This window comes from Cervus canadensis, chromosome 1 (assembly GCF_019320065.1).
Source record: "Cervus canadensis isolate Bull #8, Minnesota chromosome 1, ASM1932006v1, whole genome shotgun sequence".
NCBI classification, from domain to species: Eukaryota; Metazoa; Chordata; class Mammalia; order Artiodactyla; family Cervidae; genus Cervus; species Cervus canadensis.
In genome coordinates, this window is record NC_057386.1 from 6,813,582 (window position 1) to 6,837,611 (window position 24,030).

The following is a 24,030-nucleotide window of genomic DNA, read 5'->3' on the forward strand; positions in this document are numbered from 1 at the left end:
AAGTCTGTTCTGTATTTCTGTGTCTCTTTTTCTGTTTTGCATATAGGGTTATCGTTATCACCTTTCTAAATTCCATATATATGTGTTAGTATGCTGTAATGTTCTTTATCTTTCTGGCTTACTTCACTCTGTATAATGGGCTCCAGCTTCATCCATCTCATTAGGACTGGTTCAAATGAATTCTTTTTAATGGCTGAGTAATATTCCATGGTGTATATGTACCACAGCTTCCCCATCCATCCATCCGCTGATGGGCATCTAGGTTGCTTCCATGTCCTGGCTATTATAAACAGTGCTGCGATGAACATTGGGGTGCACGTGTCTCTTTCAGATCTGGTTTCCTCAATGTGTATGCCCAGAAGTGGGATTGCTGGGTCATATGGCAGTTCTATTTTCAGTTTTTTAAGAAATCTCCACACTGTTTTCCATAGCGGCTGTACTAGTTTGCATTCCCACCAACAGTGTAAGAGGGTTCCCTTTTCTCCACACCCTCTCCAGCATTTATTGCTTGTAGACTTTTGGATAGCAGCCATTCTGACTGGCGTGTAATGGTACCTCATTGTGGTTTTGATTTGCATTTCTCTAATAATAACCCAGTGTCTTTTTAAAACTGTTTTTTTACTCCTGCCCTGACCTGATTTCTCACTTGCTTCCAGAACTTCTGCTCCAATCCATCCTATGTAAAACACCTATAGGAACCTTCCCAGAACACTGACTTAACAGGTACAGTATGAATGGGAATCTCTTAACTGGAGACACAGACTTCTTGGAGTGGAATTGGAGCCGGTCCAGAGTTTGGCTCTTCCTAGCTCTCTCTTCCATGTTCCTACAGGAACGCCCTACTTGAGTCAAACGTCTGTTACTGCATGCCCCAAACACGGTCTGCTCCCTCCACACCACTGTCTGCTGTTTTCTTAGCCTATTTTCCCATTCTTTAAGGCCTAGCTCGAGTGCCATCTCCCCACTGGGAGAACCATCTCCCATTTCACTTATCCCCAATTTCCCAAAATAAACTGTCTGTATTTTAGCATTTATGGTTCCTGCTTTTTTACTTAAAAATGCTTTATCCACTCCAGCACCACTATCATCAAACTGAAGGCAAAGACTTTGAACTTAGTTTTCATTAACACCTCACACAGTAGGTATTCATTAAGCACTGATTAACTGCAGTAATGACAGGACTTTAGAGAAGGCTGAAGTCATCAAGAGATGGTTTGTGGGGAAGGAGATGCCGGGATGGGTTTCAAAGCATGTAAAGGAGCACAGGGGAACAGGGCTTTCAGGAAAGGAGAGGAAGGTGTGTTGGTGGGACAAGAACATGCAGCTGACCGAAGCAAGGAAGAATACAAGGAAGTCACAGAGAGGCAGAGGGGAGCAGCAGTGCGATGACTTGACTAAGCAGAAGGTTCTTCTGGGAGCAGAACTGGGCTGGGGGGGAGACCTGAGACCTGTCCAAAATGTCACTCTATGTAACAGGAAAGGGTCAAAGGCTAGTCTCAGCTCTAGTCTCTACAGATACCCTCCCTCTCCCCCATCACCATCTCCACTCTCCCTCAAAAACAGGTCTAAACTCTAAACCTAGCCTATTAGACTCAGCTGAGGTCATTTAAATTTCTCGAAGGCCCCATTAACATCTGTAAATGGAACCAATTCCAGAGTATTTACATACAGTTGGGTGGCAATACTTTGGCCACCTCATACAAAGAGTTGACTCATTGGAAAAGACCCTGATGCTGGAAGGGATTGGGGGCAGGAGGAGAAGAGGAGGACAGAGGATGAGATGGTTGGATGGCATCACCGACTTGATTGGCATGAGTTGGCGTGAACTCGGGAGTTGGTGATGGACAGGGAGGCCTGGCGTGCTGCGATTCATGGGGTCGCAAAAAGTCGGACACGACTGAGCGACTGAACTGAACTGAACTGGGCGGCTCTGGGCAAGTGAAGCGATTAGAGCCAAGGTGTCCTCTTTTGTGACAGTGACACCAGCACCTACTTTGCTAGGATTCTTGATAAATGAACGTCTTTGGAGCACTCTGAGCTCCTGGGAGAACAGTTCCACATACACAGAAGGCTTTGTGACGTGCCTGCAACTGCACACCTTGCAAATGTAACCTACGTTCAACCACCTGAACAGGGTTTCCTATGAAGGGGAGTCAGGCCGTTGGAGGAAGTCGGCATCACCCCTCAAGAGGCTGCAGGCTCTAGTGAATAACTGACAGTGCACAAGGCAGCGTCTCGGCTCCAGCCTGTCTTATCACCCTGCGCAATTTGTCTTCACTTAAACAGGCCTCCGGGGGCCTCCTCTAGCCCATACTTCGTAAACTCAACGTACTAACCCTTCGGCCAAATGCAACCTGCTAAGGTTATCCTGTATTTCCTCAACAGCAATATGAGTGAGCAATCACAGCAATAGGCCGCTGTAACTACAGTATCAGGCTGCGTCTCTCAGCTTTGCTGAGTAGTTTACCAACTAATGACTCGTTAAGACATGCGGGGGGTGGGGAGAAGGGTCCCCCAACAGAGCTTTCATTATGCTTCGGCTACTGCAGGGAAAAGTACACTTTTTCCCCCTCTCTCTCTGGATTATTTTTCACTTCAAACATTCAGCCTGCGCGAAGCAGTCACTTCTGGAATACACGGTCAAAATTCTGAAGCTATGTGAGTATGCTCAGCACCACCCACCGCTCCCGGAATTCAGCCCCAATTCGGAGCTTTCCCCTTCGTCGGAAGAGCGCAGGGGTCCCGGAGTCAAGGCCTTGCGCGGCCCCACCCCAGTCTCCCCAGAGCGCCGATGCATGTCAGCCTGAAGCACTTGGCTGTCACTTTCCCTGAGCCCGCGAGGCCCGAACTCACCGCGCAGAGCGCGGGAGCGAGAGGAGACGCCGCGGCTCAGAGAGCACGGGCCGGGCGGCCCCACTGAGGAAGGGGCGCGATCCCGGGGCGCTCGCGGCGCGGGCGAGGCTTGGCGCGGGCTGCCGGGCGGCGCCACCGCACGGCCGGGGGAGGGGACCGAGGGCTGGGGAGAAGGGCGGCTCGAGCGCGAACAGACTCTGCCGCGGATACTCACTCAGCCAGGACTCCAAACTCTCCCCTTCCGCCTCCGCCATATTGCAGCCGCCCGGGCCGGCCCAGCGGCCTCAAACCTCGCGAGAACCTGAGAGAGACGAGTCGGGGCGGGGCCTGCATATAGGGACCTGAGAAGACCGAGTGCCGCCGCCTAGGATCTTGCCAGGCTGCGACGGATAATGCGAGGGCGAGCGTTTCCTTTTTGACTATCCGCCTTAGACCTCGGAGTGATAGACTCTTCAGACCCAGATTAACAGGGTGATGCGCAGATCTAGAACCCTGTAGCTCCTTTCCCCTGTTTTCAGTCACTCGCTCAGGCACGCCGAGGGCGGTCTCCGTGGGGTCCTGCTGGCAGCCAAGATGGCTGCCCCCACGGTGAAGGTTGCGCGAGGGTGGTCGGGCTTGGCTCTCGGCGTGCGGAGGGCTGTCCTGCGGCTTCCAGGGTGAGAGGGTGGCGGGCAGCTGGGAGGCCTCTTGGGTCTTCACGGAGAGACCTTCTGGGAAGGAAAGAGGGGTGCCACAGGCAAGCCTCGCGGGGACCTGGAGAGAGCCTGGGGGGCCGGGGTAACTGAGTACAATCCTCTTTAACCCGCTGCGTGAGTTTGGGTCAATCTGAAAGCTTAGTAGTTGTTCCCTGCCTGAGAAATTCTCACTTGGATCTGAAAGTGTGATCTTTTTAAAGAACTCAGAACTGGGGTTTCCTTTGCTGGGAGGTGGGGGGAGAGGTGCATAGGCGGATTGTCTATCCTGACGTTCAGGAGCCTGTCCTTACTGTTGGCACTTGAGCAGCAGACCTTCCTGGCCTCTTTAGGGGAGGTCCTCCTACCTTTTGGGACAAGAGCCAGAATTACTGCAGCTCAGCTTTGTCTGGCGGTCTGCCCGCTGCTCGCTTGGCGGCGGTTTGGCATACATGCCTATTGTTAAGTCAAGCCTTTTCACTTGAGTCAGCTTTTGCCCTCCTCTTCCTCTCCCCCACTCCCCCCCGCCGCCAGGCTAACCCAAGTGAGGTGGAGCCGCTATGGCCCTGAGTACCAGGATCCTCAGATTGACAAGGAATATTACCGCAAGCCCTTGGCCCAGCTGACTGAGGAGGAGACGTATGAGCGGGAGCTCAGGAAGACTCAGGTTATCAAAGCTGCCCCAGCCACGAAAACAAGCTCCGTATTTGAAGACCCAGTGATCAGGTTAGCAGAAAACAAACTTTTGTTCCACAGAGTGGGACTATACGGGGGAAGGTGGAAGGATCTACAGTAAGGATTCTGTGACAGCCTTGGGAACCTAAACATCTTTTTCTTCTTAAAGTAAATTCACCAACATGATGATGAAAGGAGGAAACAAAGTACTGGCCAGATCCCTCATGACACAGGTAAACAGTACCTCTCTCTGTCATCTTCGTTTTCCCCGTAGTTTTGTGTTTGGCTCTTTCATCTTAACGTAAAAAAGAATGGATTCTGTACCTGTCATTAAAATGAGTTTCTCTGTACTTATGTGTGGGAGTAGAGGCTTTAAGAAGTCCTACAGGAGTCAACCACTGCCATCCCCCAGCCCCACATTACAAATCTTAGCTCATTTTTCTGTCCTAGTCCAGGGTTTTTGTTTCAGAAGTACTAAGGGAATAGCTGGGTAGCTATAGAAGAACAGGATGATGGGAGTAAAGGGCAGGGTCCTAGCCCAGCTGGGTGAACCCTTTAGGGACTCTGGGGCATCTTCTTCCACTGTATCCCTTTGCAGACCCTGGAAGCTGTGAAAAGGAAGCAGTTTGAGAAGTACCATGCTGCTTCTGCAGAGGAACAGGCAACCATCGAACGCAACCCTTACACCATCTTCCATCAAGCACTGAAAAACTGTGAGCCTGTGATTGGGCTGGTACCCATCCTCAAGGGGGGCCATTTCTACCAGGTGAGTGGTCAGGGTGGGAAAGCAGGGCTGCTCATATGTGAAATGGTGGGGGTAGAGTGGGGGTACTTAGAGTTGGGCCAAGATTGATAGCTTTCTTGGGACTGCAGAGTGCCAAGGTCTTCTCATCTCAGTCCCATGGAATAAAGATTACAGGCAGAAGATGGAAGAGAGCCAAAAAAGTATATAAATGACCTCTTTAGCAGGCTCACAGTACTTCCCCCATTGCCCCTCCTGTCCAGCATTCTGTGTTCCAAACTATAAGTTTCTGATGGTGAGGAACTATGTTTATACCTCATCTTTATACATCAGTGTCTAACATAGTGTTTGACTGATGCTTCATCACGGTTTAACTGAACTAGGTGAAGTGAAGTGTTAGTTGCTCAGTTATGTCCGACTCTTTGCCACCCCATGGACTGGGGCTTGCCAGGCTCTTCTGTCCATGGGATTCTCCAGCCAAGCTTGTTGGAGCGGGTTGCCATTTCCTTCTCCAGATCTTCCTGACCCAGGGATCGAACTCGGGTCTGCTGCATTGCAGGCAGAGTCTTTACCATGTGAGCCGCCAGGGAAGCTAGCATTTAATCATAGTTCATTGTCATAAGTGGTTGTTCTTTCCTTTCTTTTTTTTTAAATATATATTTGTTTTGTCTTTCCTTTTTCAGTGTAAACCTCATAAGGGTAGAGACTTTCTTGATGCCTGTGTCCCTAGGGTCTGGCGAGGGACCTGTTTCTAGACGCTCATGATCTGTGTTGGCTAAGTCATGCCAGCTGACAGGGCTTTTCCCAGCGGTGCTTTTATCAACTTGGCTGAACTCCCTTTAGAGGTGAAAGAGGCCAGTGCTAAGGAGTGTTTGTTTGATGAATGCCTGTGTCTGCTGCACTGAGGTCAGCCAGGGGAGAGAGGAGCGCAGAGAGGAGCAGTCAGGTCCTCCTCCTCAGCAGCCTTGCCAGGGCTGGCCCTGAGTGGACGTGTGGCTACTTATCAGAGCTCTGGCAGGAGGGAGGCTGTAGTCCCAGCAAGTTCTCAGACTAACTTGCCCTGTCCCACCTTGCCCAGGTCCCCGTGCCGCTGGCTGACCGGCGTCGCCGCTTCCTGGCCATGAAGTGGATGATAGCTGAGTGCAGGGAGAAGAAGCCCCGGCGGATGCTGATGCCGGAGAAGCTGTCTCAGGAGCTGCTGGAGGCTTTCCACAGCCGGGGCCCTGTGATCAAGAGAAAGCACGACATGCACAAGATGGCCGAGGCCAACCGTGCGCTGGCCCACTACCGCTGGTGGTAGAGTGTGGGCGGGGGGTCCGGGAAGACGGCAGCACGCTCTGCAGAACGCCCGTGGGTTAAGGGCCGGCGGACCTCCTGACAAGGACAAAGCCGCATGTCCGTTGCCTGTTAGTCGTTTCTCTGGGGGCTGGAACTCGCTCTCCCTGTGCCATCTTCTTGGAAAGAGGGGGCATATCAAGTTGGATTTCCTCCTAAGAAACCTAGGGCTCACCCAGCCTTCTCTTCCTTCAGCTTGGGGTGGACCTTTGGGTGATATGAAAAGAAGCAGTTTTAGTATCAGAAAGAGTTTATTAGAAAATTCTCATCCTGAGCTGGTGTAACACATGATATGGTATTACGATTCATTAAAAGCAACTGGAGGAAATACGCTTGGTTCTAAAGTGGTCCTTGTACAGAATGTATAAAAAGCAGTTTCTGGTGTGACTCTGCCTGTCCCCTTTGATATCCCTAAGTGTCCCCACCAATGGCTCTGGGCACCCATTTTACAGATGGGGAAACTGAGGCACCAAGATAGCTATTGCACCGATGGTTCCACAGGGCAGTGCTTGTCAGGAGTTGCCCAGGTCAGAGGTGAGGAGACAGAAAGGCTGGTGGGGCTGCAGGGCAGGTGTGCTTCTGTCTTCCCCAATCCTGGAATCGGAGGGAAGGTGCTCAGGGCAGGACTGCTGCATTAAGTGGGAAACATCTTGGGTGCTCTTGAAAGTCTGTAAGGGAAGAAGTCTTTGGCAGAGGTGAAGACTCCACTGCCAGGTTGGATGGCGGGCAGAAGAAAGGCCGGCGCCCCTGGGGAGGAAGCCTGGAGGCCTAGTCAGAGAGCTCGCTGTAGTAATACTTGTGGGCGGCCGGGGTGGTCTTCCAGCCGGCTGCCCGGAACTCGATGATCTCCAGCAGCAGCAGCTGGGCCAGGGAGCTGAGGCCAGCTGGGAGCAGGAAGCCATCCCGGATGAGGACAAAGAGCTCATCCATGCGCTGCCCGTTCATCTTCTCCAGCTGCTCCCCGACCCGATGCAGCTGCAGCACCAGGCAGTCCACCTGCAGGGGCAGTGGGAGGCGGCCCCGGCACGGGCCCCCCGTCACACAGAGCAGCCATTTACTGAGCACTCATGTGTGCCAGGCTCTGGGCTCGGCCTGTGCACACGTTTCCCCGCTTCATCCTCACACGACCTGGTGGGCACCGTCTCTGCCTCACATGAAAGGAGCAAGCTCAGAGACTTGCCTCAGACCTCTCACCGGGGCCAGGGTGGACACAGGCCCCGTTCCCAAATGCTTCTCAAGCCCACTTCCCCCTGCCCCCCACCCCGGGTTGGTTTCTGGGCCACCAGTATCCACAGCTGCTTTCCTACTGGGAACACAGCCTCTGAACCAGGAGGTCCTAGCTGTGCTGCGCTCTGGATAATCCCAGACCTAGCAGTCTGTCCTGTAACCCTGACGGGCCGTGAACACCCCCACCAGGTTCCTGCCCCACAAGTGAGCCTCCATGGACAGGGGCGGGCATTCTGAATTGAGCCCACCTCCGCAGTCTTTGGTGCCAGGGCCACTCACCTCCTCCTCCTTGCTCAGGCTGTCGGGCTGGGCCAGCCGGAAGAGGCAGTCGTAGACGGGGTTCACCAGGGCCATCATGGGCATGTTGTTCACCTGTGAGGGGACAGCAGGGGCCAGAGCACCGGCTTAGTGGCGCAGGAGATGAGGTGGGCCGCCTCGGCTGCATCGGGTGTGGCTGGCGGGGCCTCACCCTCAGGTAGTCAAAGATGTTGCAGATAAAGGTGACGTAGCAGACCCAGCCCTGCAGGGAGCGGGCTCGAAGCTGCTCCCGAGTCTGGTACTCCTGCTGCAGCCGGTTGAGGAGTCCACGGCGGAAGACACTCTGGCCCGCTTGCTTGCTCTCTGCCTGTGAGCCAGGGAGAGGGAAGGGCAGTCCCGGGGCCCAAGCTTCCCAGGCCAAGGCCCCTGCTGTCCGCCTCCTCTCTTGTCTCTGAGGCCAGCCCTTTGCATCTCTGCCCTGCTGGCCTCTGCCCACTTCAGAAGCACCTTCCTCAAAGCATCTCCCCTTCTCTACCAGCCCCACCCAACCTGAATGATGGCGTAGCACATGCGTCCTGCTTCCTTGCTGAACACACTGTCCTGCAGAGAATGGTCCACAATCACATTGGCCACTTTCTCCAAGTCCACGGCACCTGGATCTAGGGTAAAGACAGGTGGGGAGTCTAGAGCTGCTTAGTTATATATGCCTCCACCTGCTTCTAAAGGATTTGAGGTGTTCATTGACGTGCACTCCCATTATATACTTCCACTGCTGGGAAAGACTGAGGGCAGGAGGAGAAGGGGACGACAGGGGATGAGATGGTTGAATGCCATCACCGACTCGATGGACATGAGTTTGGGTAAACTCCGGGAGTTGGTGATGGGTAGGGAGGCCTGGCATGCTGCAGTTCGTGGGGTCGCAAAGAGTCGGACACGACTGAGCAACTGAACTGAACTGAAAAAGAGGGAATTCCCCGGAGGTCCAGCGTTTAGGACTCTGCTTCCATTGCAGGGAGCACTGGTTCGATCCCTGGTCAGGGAACTAATCCTGCAAGTCATGCAGTGCGGCCAAAAAAAAAAGAGATCAGAAAACAGGAAACATCACCCAGGAGCAGCTGCGGCCATGAGCCACCTGGCGGCCCAGTCAGAGGAAACAGGGTCATGTGACTGAGAAAGAGTCAAAGAGCGCTCAGTTTTTTTAGGACACGTCTTTTCCTGGCACTAGTTTGAAGATGGAACACTGACAACCATTTCATGGAAGAAAGTGTTCTTACAACACACACATGAACCCCTGACAAAAGCGGGCCAGGGAGGGCCTCTCTGCAGGCTTAGCTTGGCACGCTATTAGGCATTGCTAATAGTTCGCTGAGTCAAACTTCTGTCCTGAGTGCTGCGGGAGGGCCTTGGCCCAGGACAGTTAGTGGAGCTCTTCTGCCAAGCAGAACACTCCATCTTCTGTCCCAAGTCAGGCAGCTCCGCATATTTAAGAGAGGGGCTGCAGCAATGCAGAAACCAGGTCCAGGGTAAGGACTTAAGGGGCAGGAACTCACCCTCCTTTCCTGGGTACTTTAAAGACACTTTACAATCTGAGGGGTGACTATGATCTGATTCATACTTCCAAATACTAGCCTAAATGTCTTCCAGTTCCAGAATTATGTTGCCGACTCCTTTTCTCAGAAAGTGAAGGGAGAGGGTGGTACATTCCCGGGCTCAGCCCCTCTCTGGTGCTCTGGAGCTAGGCTCAGGGGGCTCCCCGTGCTCACCTTTGAGAGCTGTCTTCAGCAGCTGCTGGGTCTCTGCATCAAAACACTGGATTTTATACTCCTCTCTACCCGGCTCCCCCATGACTATCCAGCCGCAGCAGCTCTTTACTGGGGTGGGACTAAGGACAGCACCTGGGTGGGGGGAGAGGCGAATAGAGAGGTCTTAGGTGTGGAGCTCAGAGGCAGGGCTCCCAGCCCTATGGGCCCTGGATAGGGCTGGGCAGTCCATGGCATTCAGGTGTTGGCTGGGCGCCCACCAAGCTTGGCTTCTGGTGGAGACTGGGCACCAGCCAGGCACCTGCTGCTCAGTTAAAGAATCCTGAGTCTCTGGGATTACACAAGAGTAAAGAGATGAAGGGTGAATGTGTCTGCCCTCTAGTCTGCCTCAGGGTTATTCTAAGCTGATACCAAAGCTGGGGTGGGGTCCAGTGCACTGAGATGCGGGGGTGGATGCATGGATATCAGACACTTTCCACGCCTGTATAAGACGACCTAGAAGCTACTGGTCCACCACGGCTCCCGGCGAGTGAGAGGGCCGGGGCCCCAGGCTGTGGGCATCTGTCCCAGCAGGGTTCCAAGCCCCTCTCCCCATCCCTCTCTCTTATGTCAGAGTCCTCAGCCCAGAAAGCCCAGCCCCGGGCTGGGGCCGGCCAGAGGGCTGGGTGCCGCCTTGACTCCCCTTGTACCGGCCAGTTTCTCCCCGGGATGGACCGGTTAAACTGGCCTCCCAAGGGGCAGAAACCTGGCTCTGCTCTCTCACGAGGGGGGTAGTGCTGAGAGTCCTGAGCTCCATTTTGAGCCTTCTTCTTAAGGAGGGGAGAGAGGTGACGTGGCCCCCAAAGGTGGTCCCCGCTGGAGTCTCCCCTCCGGACTCGGCGCCTCCCCCCGCCTCACCCCCCCCCCCCCGGCCAAAGGAGCCGATCTTAAGGGTCTCCAGACCTTGGCAGCTTTCCTAAGTCCGGAACGCCCTTCCCGGCGGCTCAGTGGAGCCCGCCGTCCGGTGTCCCGCGAGCTGTAGGGGTGGCGAGAGAGCCGGGGACCCACCTGCCGCGCCGGCGCCGCGCCCGCGTGCCCGAAGGCCGCTCGGCCGACATCGTGCGCGCGCCCCGCGACCGCGGCGCTGCAGGCTGGGCCGCCCGCGCCTCGCCGCCGCTGAGGTCATTTCCTAGCGCTAGGGAGGGGCGGGGCCTCGGGTGGCGGGGCGGGGCCTCGGGTGGCGGGGCGGGGCCTCGGGTGGCGGGGCGGGGCCGCTCACGAGCGCCCCCTGCCGGAGCCCCGACGACGCTGCCCTCGCCAGCTGGCAGCGCCAGCTCAGAGGTTCCCGACGTGGGACGGCGTAGGACACCCGCGACCCTTGCCCCCACCGCCCCCTTCCGCTCCTCACCTCGTTCTCCCCGCACCTGTCCGGGACCACGCCGGCTCGCGGGCGCCGGGTCGGGCCTGCTCTTCGGCCTGCCTGAAGCCCTCGGTCTTGAGCGGTGGCACCCACCCCGCCCCGCCCCACGCCGGGGCTGAGGTTAAAACGGGGTCAGGAGCCGGCCCGGCCAGCGGCGTAGGAGGGGCCTGCGGAGGGCGTGGTCCGCAGCCGGGCGGCAGGCGCGGGGAGCAAGGTGGAAGGGCAGAGCAGACGGCGGGAGGGGCCGGACCTCACAGGCGGTAGGCCCGGCTCGCCGCCCCTCCGCCCCCACCCGAGGTAGAGAAAGCGAGGAAGCCGTCAGGTCTAGATCGAGTTCCACGAAGCCCCCCCCACCCCATTCCAAGTACAAACGGTGTTGGTAAAATAAATTGACAATCAATGAACCAGCCCAAGAGAAAGGGGTCCCTTTGCCCACGAAGCCCCCCCACCCCACTCCAAGTACAAACGGTGTTGGTAAAATAAATTGACAATCAATGAACCAGCCCAAGAGAAAGGGGTCCCTTTGCCAACTTTTGGTGCCCCAGGAGTTGGGAGTGACCCTGACATTGAGCTTCCCCGAGGGTTCAGACGGCAAAGAATCTGCCTGCAATGCAAGAGACCCAGGTTCATTCCCTGGGTGGGAAAAGATCCCCTGGAGAAGGAAACGGCAGCCCACTCCAGTATTCTTGCCTGGAGAATCCCATGGACAGAGGAGCCTGGCGGGCTACAGTCCACTGTCACAAAGACTCAGACATGACTGAGTAAACACATCCACATCCTGACTGATGGATGAGCAAGCACCTGGCTCAGTCCGTCTTGGTCTCGGCTTGGGGAGACGTGTGGGCTCAGCAGCCCAGACAGGGCCAGGTTGGAGGTCAGCCCTGTGCCGCAGGAAGGCATACAGGAGAGACTGGGAAAGAACTGCCTTTTCCTGTAGCTTGGGCAAGAAAGATGTGTTGATGGTGATTTCTGTATCCAGGGCTTGCTTCTCCTGCTCACAGAGCTGCCAAAGTGGTCAATGGATCAAGGAAGAGCACCTCAGCTGCCGAGAAAGAAAACCAATGAGCGGAGAGCTGAAGAGAATAAAGTTTTACTTCCATGGATATAAAAAAAATACATTCGGACAGCGGCGCCCTTGGGCAGCTGCAAGCCTTGACTGCCAGACACCCTCCAGCCACCTGTGGACCTTCACAGTCAGCAACCAAGGGCAGGGAGGCTCCAGGATTCCAGGCACCAGACCAGAGAGGACACGGTAATGGTGAGAAGGGGCCCAGGACCCCGGGAGAGCCGTGACGCCCACCCACGGCTGCTCCTAGCTCCCGCCTTCCTCAGCCATCAGTGCAAAGGCTGGAGCCAGAGTCGATGTGAGGTCAGGGAAGCAGCCCCTGTGCAGGGCTCCCCCTGCACAGCCCATCTCTAGGGCCATGCTCCCCAGCGGGTGGTTATTCTGTGATTATCTTCTCCTTTCGTACCCCTGGCTGTGTCTAGACGTGGGTTCCTGTGCCTGGCAACTGCCAGGGCACCAAGTGTGTCCGCAGCAGGCAGCCTGCTCAACCCCTTCCTGCGGGGATTGCAGAGGATGCACCCAGCGCCATGCTGGACCCAGGCGCTCATGAGAGGGCAGCTGATGTCCACTGGCCCAGCTGTAAGCTTCTACCCACTCAGGAGGGCTAACCCCGGCTCCAGCGAAAGAGGAGTGATCCTGGGAGACTGAGGCAGAGGGCTGCTGCCTTTACCCACACCCCCGCCCCGTCAGCACACCCCCACTGCCGGTGGTGCTGCTGGGATCAGCTTTCTCTTAGAGGTCCAAGGGCTGGGACCAGTCCCGCCCACGGAGAGAACAGCCTGAGCGGTGCCTTTATAGACACGGAGATCTGAGTATGGTGGAGTTTTTATATAAAGAGACCAATTCAGCTGGATTCTTCCCCTAGAACAAGCAGCAGAGCTGCCTGAGGGACACAACGGCTGAATGAAATAGAATGCAGGGAAGGCAGGGCTCCCTTCCTCCAGCTTTGGGAGGAGGGAAGGTGGAGGGGAAAAACTGCTTTCAGCTTTAATGTCTATTAAATAGGTGGTGGGAGTAAGCGTGGGGACCCTGTATGGGGCCCAGCCCAGCCTCACGCTCACCCTGCGTGCCTGCCCAGAGTCAGGAGGGCTCTCTGGGCAGCCGGGGCTCAGCAGGAGGGCAGCTGCTGCCCCCAGTGTCCGCCAGACAGATGAACATCCAGCTCCTCCCGATGGGCCTCCCGATGCTCTCCCCTGGAGAACCCTGGTGCCCTTCTGGTGGAATCCCGACGGCTCTTCGTGCCTGGGACGGCTGGCCTGGAGGGAAGGACCAGGCAGCGCCTCTCTGTGCAACAGGAGACTGTCGATCGAGTATTCTTCCAGGAGGGGAAGACTGCAAGCCACCCTTCCTGCCCTCGCGGCTAGCTGTCTGCCTTCCTCATGTGATGGAATAAGTTACAGAAGAGCTCGTACCAGAAGAACACCAAGCCGGTGGAGAGGGCAGCCTTCAGCAGGCTGGGGGACAGGCCTTTGAAGCAGCCCTGTGCGCCCTCCTCTCTCAGCACCTGCCCGGCGCAGTCCAGGAGGCCCTTGTAGCTTCGCACCTGGGGAGAGGAAGGGTACCCTGGTTGAGGAGCGAGGAGAGGATGGACACGTGGATGTGGGCTCTGTTTTTCTGTCAACACAGGGCCTGGCACATTCAAGCTCCCAGCAGATAGTTGCTGGAAGAAGGAATGAATGCCAAGAAGACGGAAGAAGTGAACCTCATTCTTTCTCTTCCAGCTGGGCTAATTCAGGCTTCGGAGAGGAGGGGCATGGAAATCAGCACCGGACAGAGCTCCTTCCTGCCGGGGAAGTTCCCACTGACGGAGGCTCTTAAGGACCCAGTGAGAGCCCTGGACCCTCTTCCCAGAGGTGCTCTGACCGTGTGCCCCATCACTCCCTGCCCTCCCTGGGCGGGCGATCTGAATCTGGTCCTTGTGAGCTCTGAGCCTGACCGGTGTCACCAGGCTGGTCACCTCCAGTTGACCACAGACGGCTGCTGTGCCTTGCTCAATCCCCAAAGCTCCAGGAACTCCGGACAAGGACGATCAAGAATCAAGTCCAAGCCAGGTGGCCTGGTGTTCAGGGCCTTCCACCATTTGCCCTCAATGTCCCTCCCGGATCTGCCTTTCATCTCCCACTGGTCCACTCACGGCGCCCCCACCTCCAGCCACACCTCTCACACTACATCTCCGCTGGGAGCAGGGCCTGCCTCCTGTGTCCTGGGCTCTCACCAGCTCTCCCTGTCCAAATTCAAACCATCTCTTCAAACCAAGTTGGTAAGTGGAAAGAGGAGGTTACAAAACCTTGTGTACGACCCCATTTTTTGTTAAAATGTCCATGTGTTTTCTTCTGCAAAGAAACAAAACGGCAATGTGGATGGACCTAGAGGGTGTTATGCTTAGTGAAATAAGTCAGAGAAAGACAAATAGTGTATGTTATCACTAATGTGTGGAATCTAAGAAAATAAACTACTGGTGACTACAGGGACATGGGGAGGGGTAGGTGAGGGGTAGGGGATTAAGAGGTACAAACCACTATAAAATAAATTACAAATAAATAAATAAAAAAAAATAAAATAAATTACATGGGACCTCCCTGGAGGTGCAGTAGTTAAGACTCCATGCTTCCACTGCAAGTGGTGCGGGTTTGATCCCTGGTTGGGGAACTGAGATTCCATGCAGAGCCAGGAAATAAAAATTAAATAAATAAGCAACATGGATATACTGGGCAGCACAGGGAAATGTGGCCATTATTTTATAATTTTAAGTGGAATATAAATTATAAAAATATTGAATCACTATGTTATACACCTGAAACTAACACAGAATTGCAAATCAAGTATACGGCAGTAAGAGGAAGAGAGAGGGGGAGAGGAAGGGAGACAGAGAAAACCTGCAGCTAAAGGTTCTGTGTGATCCTCTTGGGGTGGGTGGTCTTGGATTTACCTGTGATTTTATCTTCCTTTTTGTCTAACTTCTCTGAAGTTTTCTACAAAGAAACTGTATTACAATTTGTAAACCCACTTCTTTTTCTCTCCCTGAGTAAGGCATGCACTCTTCCCTTCCTGATTCCCATTCCACACCCTCTCGCTCCTCTGCCGTCTGTCAGGCACGTTTTTTCTTGCTGTGACATCCCAGGGTCCCAGGTTCCAGAGGGAAAGCCTTGAAATCACCCAGCCCTGCCCTCCACCGCCCCACCGCCTACCACCTTGGCCTTTCACAAAATCAGTGCCCCACAAGGAGCAGATGAAAACCTAGTATGTGAAAATCGCAGCAGATTAAGGAATGACTGTTAACATTACGAAATTACCTACAACGAGGCTTCTCTGATGGCAAACCCTTCTAGTGCATTTAAAATATAATTTAGTTGGTCAGATTTAATTCACCCCTACCCTGGGATACCTACAGCATAAAAGCAAAGAACCCCATACACCAGTATGAGCCTCCTTCTCCGTGTTCTGTGATATCTTGGAGACCTTTCTTATGTGAGTAAACTCTTGGTCCCAAAACGAACTGAACACTTTATAAGAACACAGGCCGAGTGTGCCTTCTCCTGGGTCTCTGCGTGGCGCCAGACACGCAGGGCTTTGCCTGTGGCTTCCCGTGTGCTCAGGGGTCCCCGGTGTGAGATAAAAATTCAGATTTCAGGGCAAGACAAGACAAATTTAAACATAAAAATTCTTCTCCGCTCTTCAGCCGCCCTCTCCCTGAACTGTACATCAAGTTATCTGTATTTTGTGTTGACCAGACCTTTCCTATAGGTGGGAATACCTGCCCAAGCATACAGAGCAACATTCTCCCAGCATCGACAAGGCAACTCCTTAAAGATAACATTCTTTCTTGAGCTCGTAAGGGGTCACATGACCCACTATGATGGTGCTTAGATCCGGATTATGCAAAGGGTCAATAACATTTGATGCACAGCCCTCTATCTCAAAAAAACTTCATCAAAACTGTGTCTCAACATCTAGTGGGCAGGACAGTTCTCAGAGCTTTCTGAAATGCTCTTCCCACGTTATAATCCTCAATTTTTCCAATTCTTTCTTAGATCAACTTTTTTTTTTTTTTTAAATACAGAACACTGCATGAATTTGCGTGTCATCCTTGCACAGAGGCCATACTGATCTTCTCTGGATCATTCCAATTTTAGTGCATGTGCTCCCCAAAGCGAGCGCTGATTAAATTTCCATCGACACCAGGGCCAGGTTGGGGGTGAGAAGGCTGGGGGAGCTGAAGCTGCCTGATGGGCAGGTGCCGACCCTCGTTCACACGCCCGGTGAGTGGCCAAGATCAGAGCTGTCTGTGGGGGGTACGGCTCACCTGGCCAAAGGAGGCTCGGGCCTGCTCAAACCCTCCGACCTGCAGCCGTTTCTTAAAGAGGTCCAGCGGGTACGTGAGGGTCTTGCTGATGACGCCAGCTCCGCTGCCACAAAGCAGGTTTTTGAAGTTCCCTGGACCAGAGATGTGGGATGGAGGGGGAAAAGGAGAGAAATGCAATCTAGGGTAAATTTCAAGGTTATACATTCTAATTCTGGGTCATAAAACAAAACCCTACAAGCATCCTCGATCTCAGAAGAATTTAACCCTGGAGGGAGAGAACCAGACGCGGTCCCTTTCATCAAGGATGATGGCAGACTGCAGGTTGGACGGGCTGGTGGCAGAAGGGGTGTGAGCCTGGAACACGCGTCGCCCCAGCGGGAGGCAATCGGGGCCTGCAGGCTCTGCCACGTGACCCAGGCCATGCTCGGGAAGGAACAGGATGCCCATGCCCCTCCCCGGCTCCCCCAAATGAAAACCAAACCAAGCACGTAAACAAAACCACGCTGTCTGCAAGTTGGACCTTGGACAAAAATGAAAACCATGACTGGTGGCCGGAGATAACAGTGGCTAGAGCCGAGAGAAACAAAGTAATCTGTGAGTGAACGGGTTTGTTTTGCTGGCTGCACTAGAGCAGGGGGTTCAGAGGTCTGCAGTGTCCGAGCTGCTGCAGGAAAGCCTTCCTTCCTACCTGACTCAGAAAGAGATGCTATGGCTGGGGAGTGAAGGTGGGGAGGGGAAGCGAGACCCAGATACCCTTTCCCGGAAGGGTGGTCTCACCGTTTTTCTTGCCTTCTGCTGGCAAGGCCCACTCGTAGGCACACTTCAAGGAGCTGTAGATGGAGAACTGGAACCCCGCGTAGGGGAAGATGGCGATCAAGGTGGGGTTCAAGCCTTTGTAGAAGACCAAGGGGCCTTCGCTCCTGTACATGGTCACCACAGCATCTCGCAGGGTTTTATAGACCTGGACACCACACGTGCGACGACAAACGAGGTTATTTCAGGCCAAGAAGCCAGCCCACCAGGTATATTTCCCCGAGCCTAGAAACCAGCTACCAGGGGTGTTACTTCTCCTGCCAGGATGACAAAGAAAATGCTGGACCAAAACTCCAAGGGTGGGATTGCCCAGCGGCTCCCCTTTTGGCTGTTTACACCATGGGCTTCCCAAGGAGTGCACAGAAATATGCAGGACTGCGAAAGGTGTGAAGTCCACCCTTGGATGATCCATTTTATACTTTACAGCATGCGTGCCTGCGTGCTCAGCCGCATCTGACTCTTCTGTGACCCCGTGGACTGTAGCCCACAAGGCTCCTCTGTTCATGGGATTTCCCAGGCAAGAATATGGGAGTGGGGAGCCATTTCCTTCTCCAGGGGATCTTCCTAACCCAGGGATTGAACCCAAGTCTCCTGCATTGGCAGGCGGATTTTGTACCATTGAGCCACCCGGGAAACCCGTGCATATACTTAACCCTTCTTAAACTGTCCACAGGCAATCTTTATGCATGGAGATCGCGGACAGTTTTTTTAAGTATACTTCTGTTCGACATATATTCTCTGTATTTTTTGCAGTGGTCCAGCGGGGCTGACTCTGCCCGCCTGTGGGTACCGCAAGGCACTGCACAGACCAAGGGTGACTGATGGGAAGTCTGCCCTGGGCAGGGAGGCCCTCTTCACACTTGCTCCCAGATGCTGGCAGCTATACTGAAGGCTTCCACCCTCGGAACGTGCACGCAAGGGCTGGGCCTCAGAAGAAGGCCATTTGGTATTGTTCTCTTTCCCCCCCAGGTTCTGTGTCCCCTCAGGAGGCTCTGAGCGCCCTGTCTGCTGCCGAGAGCAGTCACAGTTTCAGGGACAGGCTGAAGGACCTGAAGACCCCCGTCCCCGTCCCCCAGCTTTGTTCCCTCTAAGGAAAAGAGCCCCCACCCTGGCCCCCACCCCTCACCCGCCCATCCCTCAGGCACCCTTTTCTGACCTGGCCACTCACCCTGGGCTCACCCTGAGCTGCAAAGCGGGTGCGCAGCACGTCCACAGGATGCACCGCGAGGGTGGCCACGCAGGCGGACAGGCCGCCGCACAAGAAGTGCACGGAGAAGTCGCGGGCATCGCGCACGCTGGCCCTGTGCACCAGCTCGGTCAGCACTTCAAACGACAAAAACTGCAAGGGTGCGTGACAGCGTCATGGATAAACACCCCCGGACGCCTCCCCTCCACCCCGTGACCAGGCAGGGCCCGACCCAGGGACCAGGAGACCTCTCCTTGAGCAGGGACAGAATTCAAGAAATGTGGAAACCTGTACCCTTTCACACCCTGAACAGAGCCAAACACCCAAGGGTTAAAGAAATAGGCGAGGGGGAGTTTTTATATCAGAAAATTCTACTCAGAAACTAGACTGTGAGTTGTCCAAAGTAACAGACAAGAGTTCACGATTTTAGAATTATCTCTGACATCCCTCAGCAGCTAAGAATTGAAGGGTGTTTTTTTAAGTGGCTGAACAATGAATTGTATATTCAGCTCCTGGCATCATTCTATCATCTTGGATGCAAGTTAAAATAAACAAGCAAATAAGGGAGCAAAAAAAAAAAGGAAAGAAAGAAAACTCTACTCAGGAATTCCCTGGTGGTCCAGTGGTTAGGACTCAGTGCTCTCGCTTGCCATGGCCCTGGGTTCAATCCCTGGTTGGGGAACTAGACTCCTGCAAGCCATAAAGCGAGACCAAACAAAGAAAAACCAAAAGAAAGAAAGGAAAGAAAATTCTATCCATCACTTAGTTTCCTGACAACTGAGAAAAGATGGTCATCATCTGATTCTAGGCCGGGGACCCTTTCAGTGCAGCGAGCTGTGGCCCTAGAGCTGAAATTGCATTGGGAGAATTCCACACATTCCATATTCCATGGTGGAAGCCCCCCTTGGGTTCAGATCCTTCTCCATCCAACTCACGGAAGCTCGGGGTGCTGCGAGCACACGTCACTGTGTGAACCCACCAGCATGCGGCATCCGTGCGCTGGCTCAGGGCTAGAGCTGCAGGGCACGTGACCTGAGCGGCCCCTGTGACGTCACAGGAAGAGCAGGCAGGGACAGCTCTGTTGCTGGCCGCCTGGCTGGAAGTCCTGGCTCGGCCACTCTCCACCTAGCGACTTTGGCTGGGCTAATTACTTATGCTCTCTTGGCCTCCGTCTTCTCATCCCTAAAATGGGGTTGACGACAGAGCCTACCGAAGGGCTGCTGTGAGATGGTGGATGTGACATGCTTTGCCCAGGCCCCCAATTAGCGTGGTGCAGGGTTGGCTATTTCATCACCACCTCTGCACAACTACAGACTACACGTTGGGGGTAAACTGGCACTCAGCTGAACAAATGCGTGACTAACAGACAAGAAGCCTGGATCCTAATCCTAGCCTCGCCACCTACGGGCTGTGTGGCCTCAGGCAGCTTGCTCAACCTCTGTGAGCCACGAAACACCTGCTCCACCTACCTCACAGTGCTGCTGGGAAGTTCAAAGGAAGTACAGATATGAAAATGCTATTTTGAAAAATGAAAAGTGTTTGTACTGCCATCTGCCAAGCCCCTCTGGGCCTGGCATCAAGACAGTCTTCTGGACACAATGCTTCATGTTCTGTGAGTGCTAAGTCCCCAGGCTTGGGTGACATAGGGAAGGGGATGCTTCTGGTCCATGTCTTCAATTTGCCAGGTAGCTTCCCCACCAAGGCGAGTGGGAAGTGTGTGACCACCTCCTGTTGCCCTACCCTGGGCAGCCCGGGTGCCCGCCCCACCACCCCAGGTTCCCCCATTGTGCAACATGACCCCAGGGGCCTGGCTGCTTCCCCTGCCACCTACTTGGACAGCTCCATAGCCTATGGAGAGAAGCTGGGCTGGGATGTGCCCTTTCCAGAACGCTGTTGGGCCCTCCTCTTGCAAAATCTGTCTCCCGGCCTGCAGGATTCCGTGGTATTTTGCATTGGGGTCACTGCGAGACAGGCGCTCAATCTGAAGCTAGGTATCAAAATGGAAATGGTCAGGATGCTGGGGTTGGTGGGGGGTGGGAAGGAGGAATTTCAGAGATGGCAATAAAGCACTTCTTCTTCACAAAACTCCAAGCTCCAGGAACTGCTTTGGCAAAGAGAGTGAATTGGTTCTCTAGCCCATTACATGGATGAAACAGAGGAAAGGGTACCTGGAAGCGGATTTTGATGACGTCCAAGGGGCTGATCAGCACCCGAGTGACAAGTCCGGACACAGACCCAGCCACGGCCACCTCAAGATTGGAGATATTCCTGTCGTCTGCTTTGGGGTCATAGCCCACCATCCCTGCCTCTGGCCCATACAACGTCCATTGGCTTCAAGCTAAACGGGAGAGACAAAGAGTGAACGCTAGAGCAAGTGCTTAGGGTCCCTGCTCACACCCCAGAGCAGCCCTCCCGAAACAACCCCCCACAGCAGAGCCCACATCCCTTTTCTCTCTTTATCCTGCTTTATTCTTCTTTAGAGCAATTACGTACTGGACATTGATTCCATACATCTGTTTCTTGTCTCTCCTCCCCACTAGAATTTGAGCCACGCTTTTGCAAAAGAAAAACAGCAAGATCTACATACGCTCAGTTGGTAAAGAATCCGCCTGCAAAGCAGGAGACCTGAGTTCGATCCCTGGGTTGGGAAGATCCCCTGGAGAAGGGAAAGGCTACCCACTCCAGTATTCTGGCCTGGAAAATTCCATGGACTGTGTAGTCCATGGGGTCACAAAGAGTCGGACACGACTGAGCGATTTTCACTATACCAACATATAAAGAATAGGGGGAAAGTCTGCAAGGACACACACACACCAACAGGTTGGTGAGGTTATCTCTGGGGGGAGGGTTGGCAAGGGAAGAGGGAGGACAGATCTCCTTTTTTCTATATGGATTGAATTCATTACGCCCCTCCCTCCCCGCCTCCCAAGCCCCAGCTAAAACTAAATATAAAATAATTTCCAAAGAGACTTCAGGGCTTCCCTGGTGGCTCACTGGTAAAGAATCTGCCTGCCAATGCAGGAGACATGAGCTCGATCCCTGATCCGGGAAGACTGCACATACCGAGGAACAGCTAGGCTGGCGCACCACAATTTCTGAGCCTGTGCTCTAGAGCCTGGGAGCTGCAACTCCTGAGCCCACGTGCTGCAACGACTGAAGCCTGCAGCCCTAGAGCCCGCGCTCCACAAGAGAAGCCATGGCAGTGAGAAGCCCACACCCGGCAATGAAGAGCAGCCCCTGCTCGCTGCAAGCAGAGAAAGCCCACGTGCAGCAATAAAGACCCAGCACAGCCGAAAATTAAATATATAAACTAAAAAATTATTTTACAAAAAGGAGAGAGAGACTTCAGAATTAACCTAGTTCTTGAATACCTGGTGGCAAGGCTGGTAAAGAATCCACCTGCAATGCGGGAGACCTGGGTTTGATCCCTGGGTTGGGAAAAGCCCCTGGAGAAGGGAAAGGCTACCCACACTGAGCGACTGAGTGACTTTCGCTTTCGCTTTTGAATACTTTTAGGAACAGGAGAGTCAGGGTGCACACAGTGACCCCTTCACCCCGCTATTGTTTCTTTTTCTCCTTTCATCCTTCCTCAGCCCCAAGTCCTCACTTTTCTGAAACTACTAAAATAGCACTCCAATTCCTCCTTAAAATTAACAAGGCACACCTGTGGGGCTCGAGCGGCAATGCATTGTAAAATAATATCTTATTCAAGGTCTAATGGAGGACTTCCCCGGCAGTCCAGTGGTTAGGACTCGGCACATCCACGGGCGGGGCCCAGGTCTGATCCCTGATTGGGAGCTAAGATCCTGCAAGCCTTGCGGCGTGACGAGAAAAAAAAAAAAACAATGGTATGAAACCTCCCAACCACTGCCAGGAATGTGCCTGCCCCTTGAATAACTTTTCCCCAGACCCTCAAAGGAGACCTCGGTTTTCCCATTGAGTTATCTTTGATGCTAACTCAAGCTGCAACTCCCCAGGCACCTGTAAGGAGCAGTTTAAATGTGAAGCAGGTGACTGAGAGGCACTGTCTCTCCACAGGTTACCCAGAGACTGCTTGGGTCACACCGAACAGTGTCAGTTCCCTGCTGTCAGGGAGGGAAGGTGGCATTTCTATAAATAAGTAGCTCTGCATAGCTGGTCATAATCTTAAACCTCAGATCAAGAAGCCTGAGCTCAAATTTCTGATTTGCTCATGTACCGTGGGCAGGTTTATTTAAGCTAGGCTCAGTTTTTCTTCTGGAAAATGGGAATGATAGCGGCCCCACCTAGCGAGATTCCTGGGAGGATCACACAAGATACTATACATGATAAGCTCTGTCAAAAAGGTAAAAGTCTTATACACGTGAAAGGGCTTGCTGAATACAATTCATTAGTGGCCTTACTTTTTCTGCTTGCTCAGAATTTCCTTCTTGTACCAAAAAGCCTTGCTATTTATCTAGAGACAAAATAAACATGAAACATTATAAGCATGATATAATAAAGTATCAGAAGATGGTGGGGGGCTCCTTGGTGTGAATAAGGGCAGGTGTGCGTGTGGGGGGTGGGTGGGTGTCTGCTTTCGCCAACCCGTTTTCACTGCGGGAGCCCCTGGGGTTCAGATATGCCGGAGACCCGCGGTAAGCGCGTGTGCCCCTGAGCCCACGTGCAGAGCAGAGGGTCTCTGCAGATGTCCCCGCGTGTGGACACCGGCGTCCACATATGCTCCAGGGCGTGTGTTTTTACCCCGGGTCCAAGAAAACGCCCACGAGGCGTGCACCCGCGTGTACAGACAGGTGCCCCGGGTGTGTCCAGGGTTTCTCTTCCTGCGTCCCTGAAGATGCTTCTCAGGTCAGACACGTCACGTGTGGGTATGGTCCCCGCCCCCGCGTGAGTACCTGAGCGAGTGGTCGCCCCCAGGGAATGAGAGTGCGGGTTTCCGAGCGGACAGCGAGAGGGCGGAGGCAGAGGTCACTCACCCGGCTGACAGGGCGCGGCTCCGGTCGCTCGTCTCTCCCTCCTCGCGCAGTCTAACAGTAAAAACTTAACTGAGCTCGGCGGTAACTGACGGGCTTCCGGGCCAATCACAGCACAGCTTCCGACAGACGCTAAACCAATGGTTGTACTGGCGTCCCCCGATCAACGCCTATTGCAAGGGGACGCTGGGTAATGTAGTCCTTCGAGACCAAGGCCGGCCCCCTGTGAGGCGCAGAGCCTACTGGGAAATGTAGGCCCTTGGGGCGCGCGTGCGCAAACGTCTCCCCCGCGTCGGAGGGAGGCGGGTCCAGAAGCCGTCCTGAGCCCGTAAAGGTTGCTGCGCGGAGTGGGGCGGCTGGCTAGGGTCAGACTGCTGGCGGGCGGAAGTTTAGGGCGCGGTGAACTTGACCCGCATTCCTCAAAACTTTCTTAGTTCCAGTACCCGGATACTCTAAACTTGGAAAAGATGGCGGGAAGTTTAGCAAAAGCCTGGGGGAAAGAACAGATGAGTTTTTAAGACCAGGACGAGGACGGCAAAAATACAAAGATTTTGTTTGCCCCCTAGGGTTTATTAGGAGTGAAAGGGTTAGTCGCTCAGCTCATTATGAAAATAATATAAAGATACATAGACACAATACAGACAATGTAGAAATGAAGGGGGAAATGACTCATCCTACCACTCTCACCCAAGTAGCATCAGCATTTTGCAGGACAGTCTTTCTTCCCGATTTTCAAACGGTGTTTTTCACATTAGCGCAATAATTTTGATGCACAGTTTAAAAACATTTT

General features: G+C 53.9%; 4 protein-coding genes and 1 non-coding gene across 16 annotated transcripts in view; 1 reads left to right on the forward strand and 4 right to left on the reverse strand.

Moving 5' to 3' along the window:
- GGA3 (golgi associated, gamma adaptin ear containing, ARF binding protein 3) overlaps positions 1–3,232 on the reverse strand; it is a 14,966-nt gene extending 11,734 nt beyond the window's left edge. For 6 of the 7 annotated variants that reach the window (XR_006268064.1, XR_006268067.1, XR_006268066.1 and 3 more), the window contains exon 1: positions 3,068–3,232. Coding sequence is in view for 3 of the 7 variants with exons in the window: in XM_043460515.1 (XP_043316450.1) it covers positions 3,068–3,107 (40 nt within the window). In the remaining 4 variants the exon portion in view is untranslated. The remainder of the gene's footprint in view (positions 1–3,067) is intronic. The other variant, XM_043460537.1, reaches the window with a different exon arrangement.
- Positions 3,233–3,296: 64 nt separating this feature from the next.
- On the forward strand, positions 3,297–6,606 carry MRPS7 (mitochondrial ribosomal protein S7). The gene is made up of 5 exons (XM_043460647.1): positions 3,297–3,509; positions 4,059–4,250; positions 4,369–4,432; positions 4,798–4,965; positions 6,020–6,606. The coding sequence occupies exons 1-5, from the start codon at positions 3,427–3,429 to the stop codon at positions 6,239–6,241; spliced, it is 729 nt and encodes a 242-aa protein (XP_043316582.1). The 5' UTR covers positions 3,297–3,426; the 3' UTR covers positions 6,242–6,606.
- MIF4GD (MIF4G domain containing) lies at positions 6,509–11,034 on the reverse strand. Of its 4 annotated transcripts, none has more exons than XM_043460633.1 (6): positions 10,909–11,034; positions 9,525–9,656; positions 8,311–8,420; positions 7,973–8,128; positions 7,783–7,875; positions 6,509–7,272 (listed from the first exon to the last, which is right to left on the reverse strand). In XM_043460633.1, exons 2-6 carry the CDS (start codon positions 9,604–9,606, stop codon positions 7,045–7,047), a joined length of 669 nt encoding a protein of 222 aa, XP_043316568.1. In that variant the 5' UTR covers positions 9,607–9,656; positions 10,909–11,034; the 3' UTR covers positions 6,509–7,044. The 4 variants fall into 4 exon arrangements, with proteins under 4 accessions (XP_043316568.1, XP_043316553.1, XP_043316544.1 ...); XM_043460618.1 differs by lacking the exon at positions 10,909–11,034 and adding an exon at positions 10,569–10,692 and having other exon boundaries at positions 6,509–6,944; XM_043460609.1 differs by lacking the exon at positions 10,909–11,034 and adding an exon at positions 10,569–10,692.
- Positions 11,035–11,994: 960 nt separating this feature from the next.
- Positions 11,995–23,329, reverse strand: SLC25A19 (solute carrier family 25 member 19). Of its 3 annotated transcripts, none has more exons than XM_043460580.1 (8): positions 23,244–23,329; positions 22,671–22,723; positions 20,457–20,626; positions 20,120–20,275; positions 18,271–18,441; positions 17,067–17,250; positions 16,290–16,420; positions 11,995–13,529 (listed from the first exon to the last, which is right to left on the reverse strand). In XM_043460580.1, exons 3-8 carry the CDS (start codon positions 20,586–20,588, stop codon positions 13,347–13,349), a joined length of 957 nt encoding a protein of 318 aa, XP_043316515.1. In that variant the 5' UTR covers positions 20,589–20,626; positions 22,671–22,723; positions 23,244–23,329; the 3' UTR covers positions 11,995–13,346. The 3 variants fall into 3 exon arrangements, with proteins under 3 accessions (XP_043316515.1, XP_043316524.1, XP_043316531.1); XM_043460589.1 differs by lacking the exon at positions 23,244–23,329 and adding an exon at positions 23,011–23,184; XM_043460596.1 differs by lacking the exon at positions 22,671–22,723 and having other exon boundaries at positions 23,244–23,310.
- LOC122425210 lies at positions 16,037–16,144 on the reverse strand. Its single transcript, XR_006264762.1, has one exon. It is a non-coding gene; the product is annotated as a U6 spliceosomal RNA (small nuclear RNA).
- Positions 23,330–24,030: the final 701 nt, after the last annotated feature.

What these genes read in the sequence shown, in the direction of transcription:
- SLC25A19 (XM_043460580.1), bottom strand. Translation starts at nt 20,588, where the DNA reads ATGGTGGGCTATGACCCCAAAGCAGACGACAGGAATATCTCCAATCTT. An exon ending in TCATCAAAATCCGCTTCCAG is followed by an intron (nt 20,276 to 20,456) that starts GTACCCTTTCCT and finishes TTTGATACCTAG; the next exon opens with CTTCAGATTGAGCGCCTGTC. An exon ending in AGCAGAAGGCAAGAAAAACG is followed by an intron (nt 16,421 to 17,066) that starts GTGAGACCACCC and finishes TCTCTGGTCCAG; the next exon opens with GGAACTTCAAAAACCTGCTT.
- MRPS7 (XM_043460647.1), top strand. Translation starts at nt 3,427, where the DNA reads ATGGCTGCCCCCACGGTGAAGGTTGCGCGAGGGTGGTCGGGCTTGGCT. An exon ending in GCTGTCCTGCGGCTTCCAGG is followed by an intron (nt 3,510 to 4,058) that starts GTGAGAGGGTGG and finishes CCCCGCCGCCAG; the next exon opens with GCTAACCCAAGTGAGGTGGA. An exon ending in TTTGAAGACCCAGTGATCAG is followed by an intron (nt 4,251 to 4,368) that starts GTTAGCAGAAAA and finishes TTCTTCTTAAAG; the next exon opens with TAAATTCACCAACATGATGA.
- MIF4GD (XM_043460609.1), bottom strand. Translation starts at nt 10,686, where the DNA reads ATGACCTCAGCGGCGGCGAGGCGCGGGCGGCCCAGCCTGCAGCGCCGC. An exon ending in ACATCTTTGACTACCTGAGG is followed by an intron (nt 7,876 to 7,972) that starts GTGAGGCCCCGC and finishes GTCCCCTCACAG; the next exon opens with GTGAACAACATGCCCATGAT. An exon ending in GCCTGAGCAAGGAGGAGGAG is followed by an intron (nt 7,273 to 7,782) that starts GTGAGTGGCCCT and finishes CTGCCCCTGCAG; the next exon opens with GTGGACTGCCTGGTGCTGCA.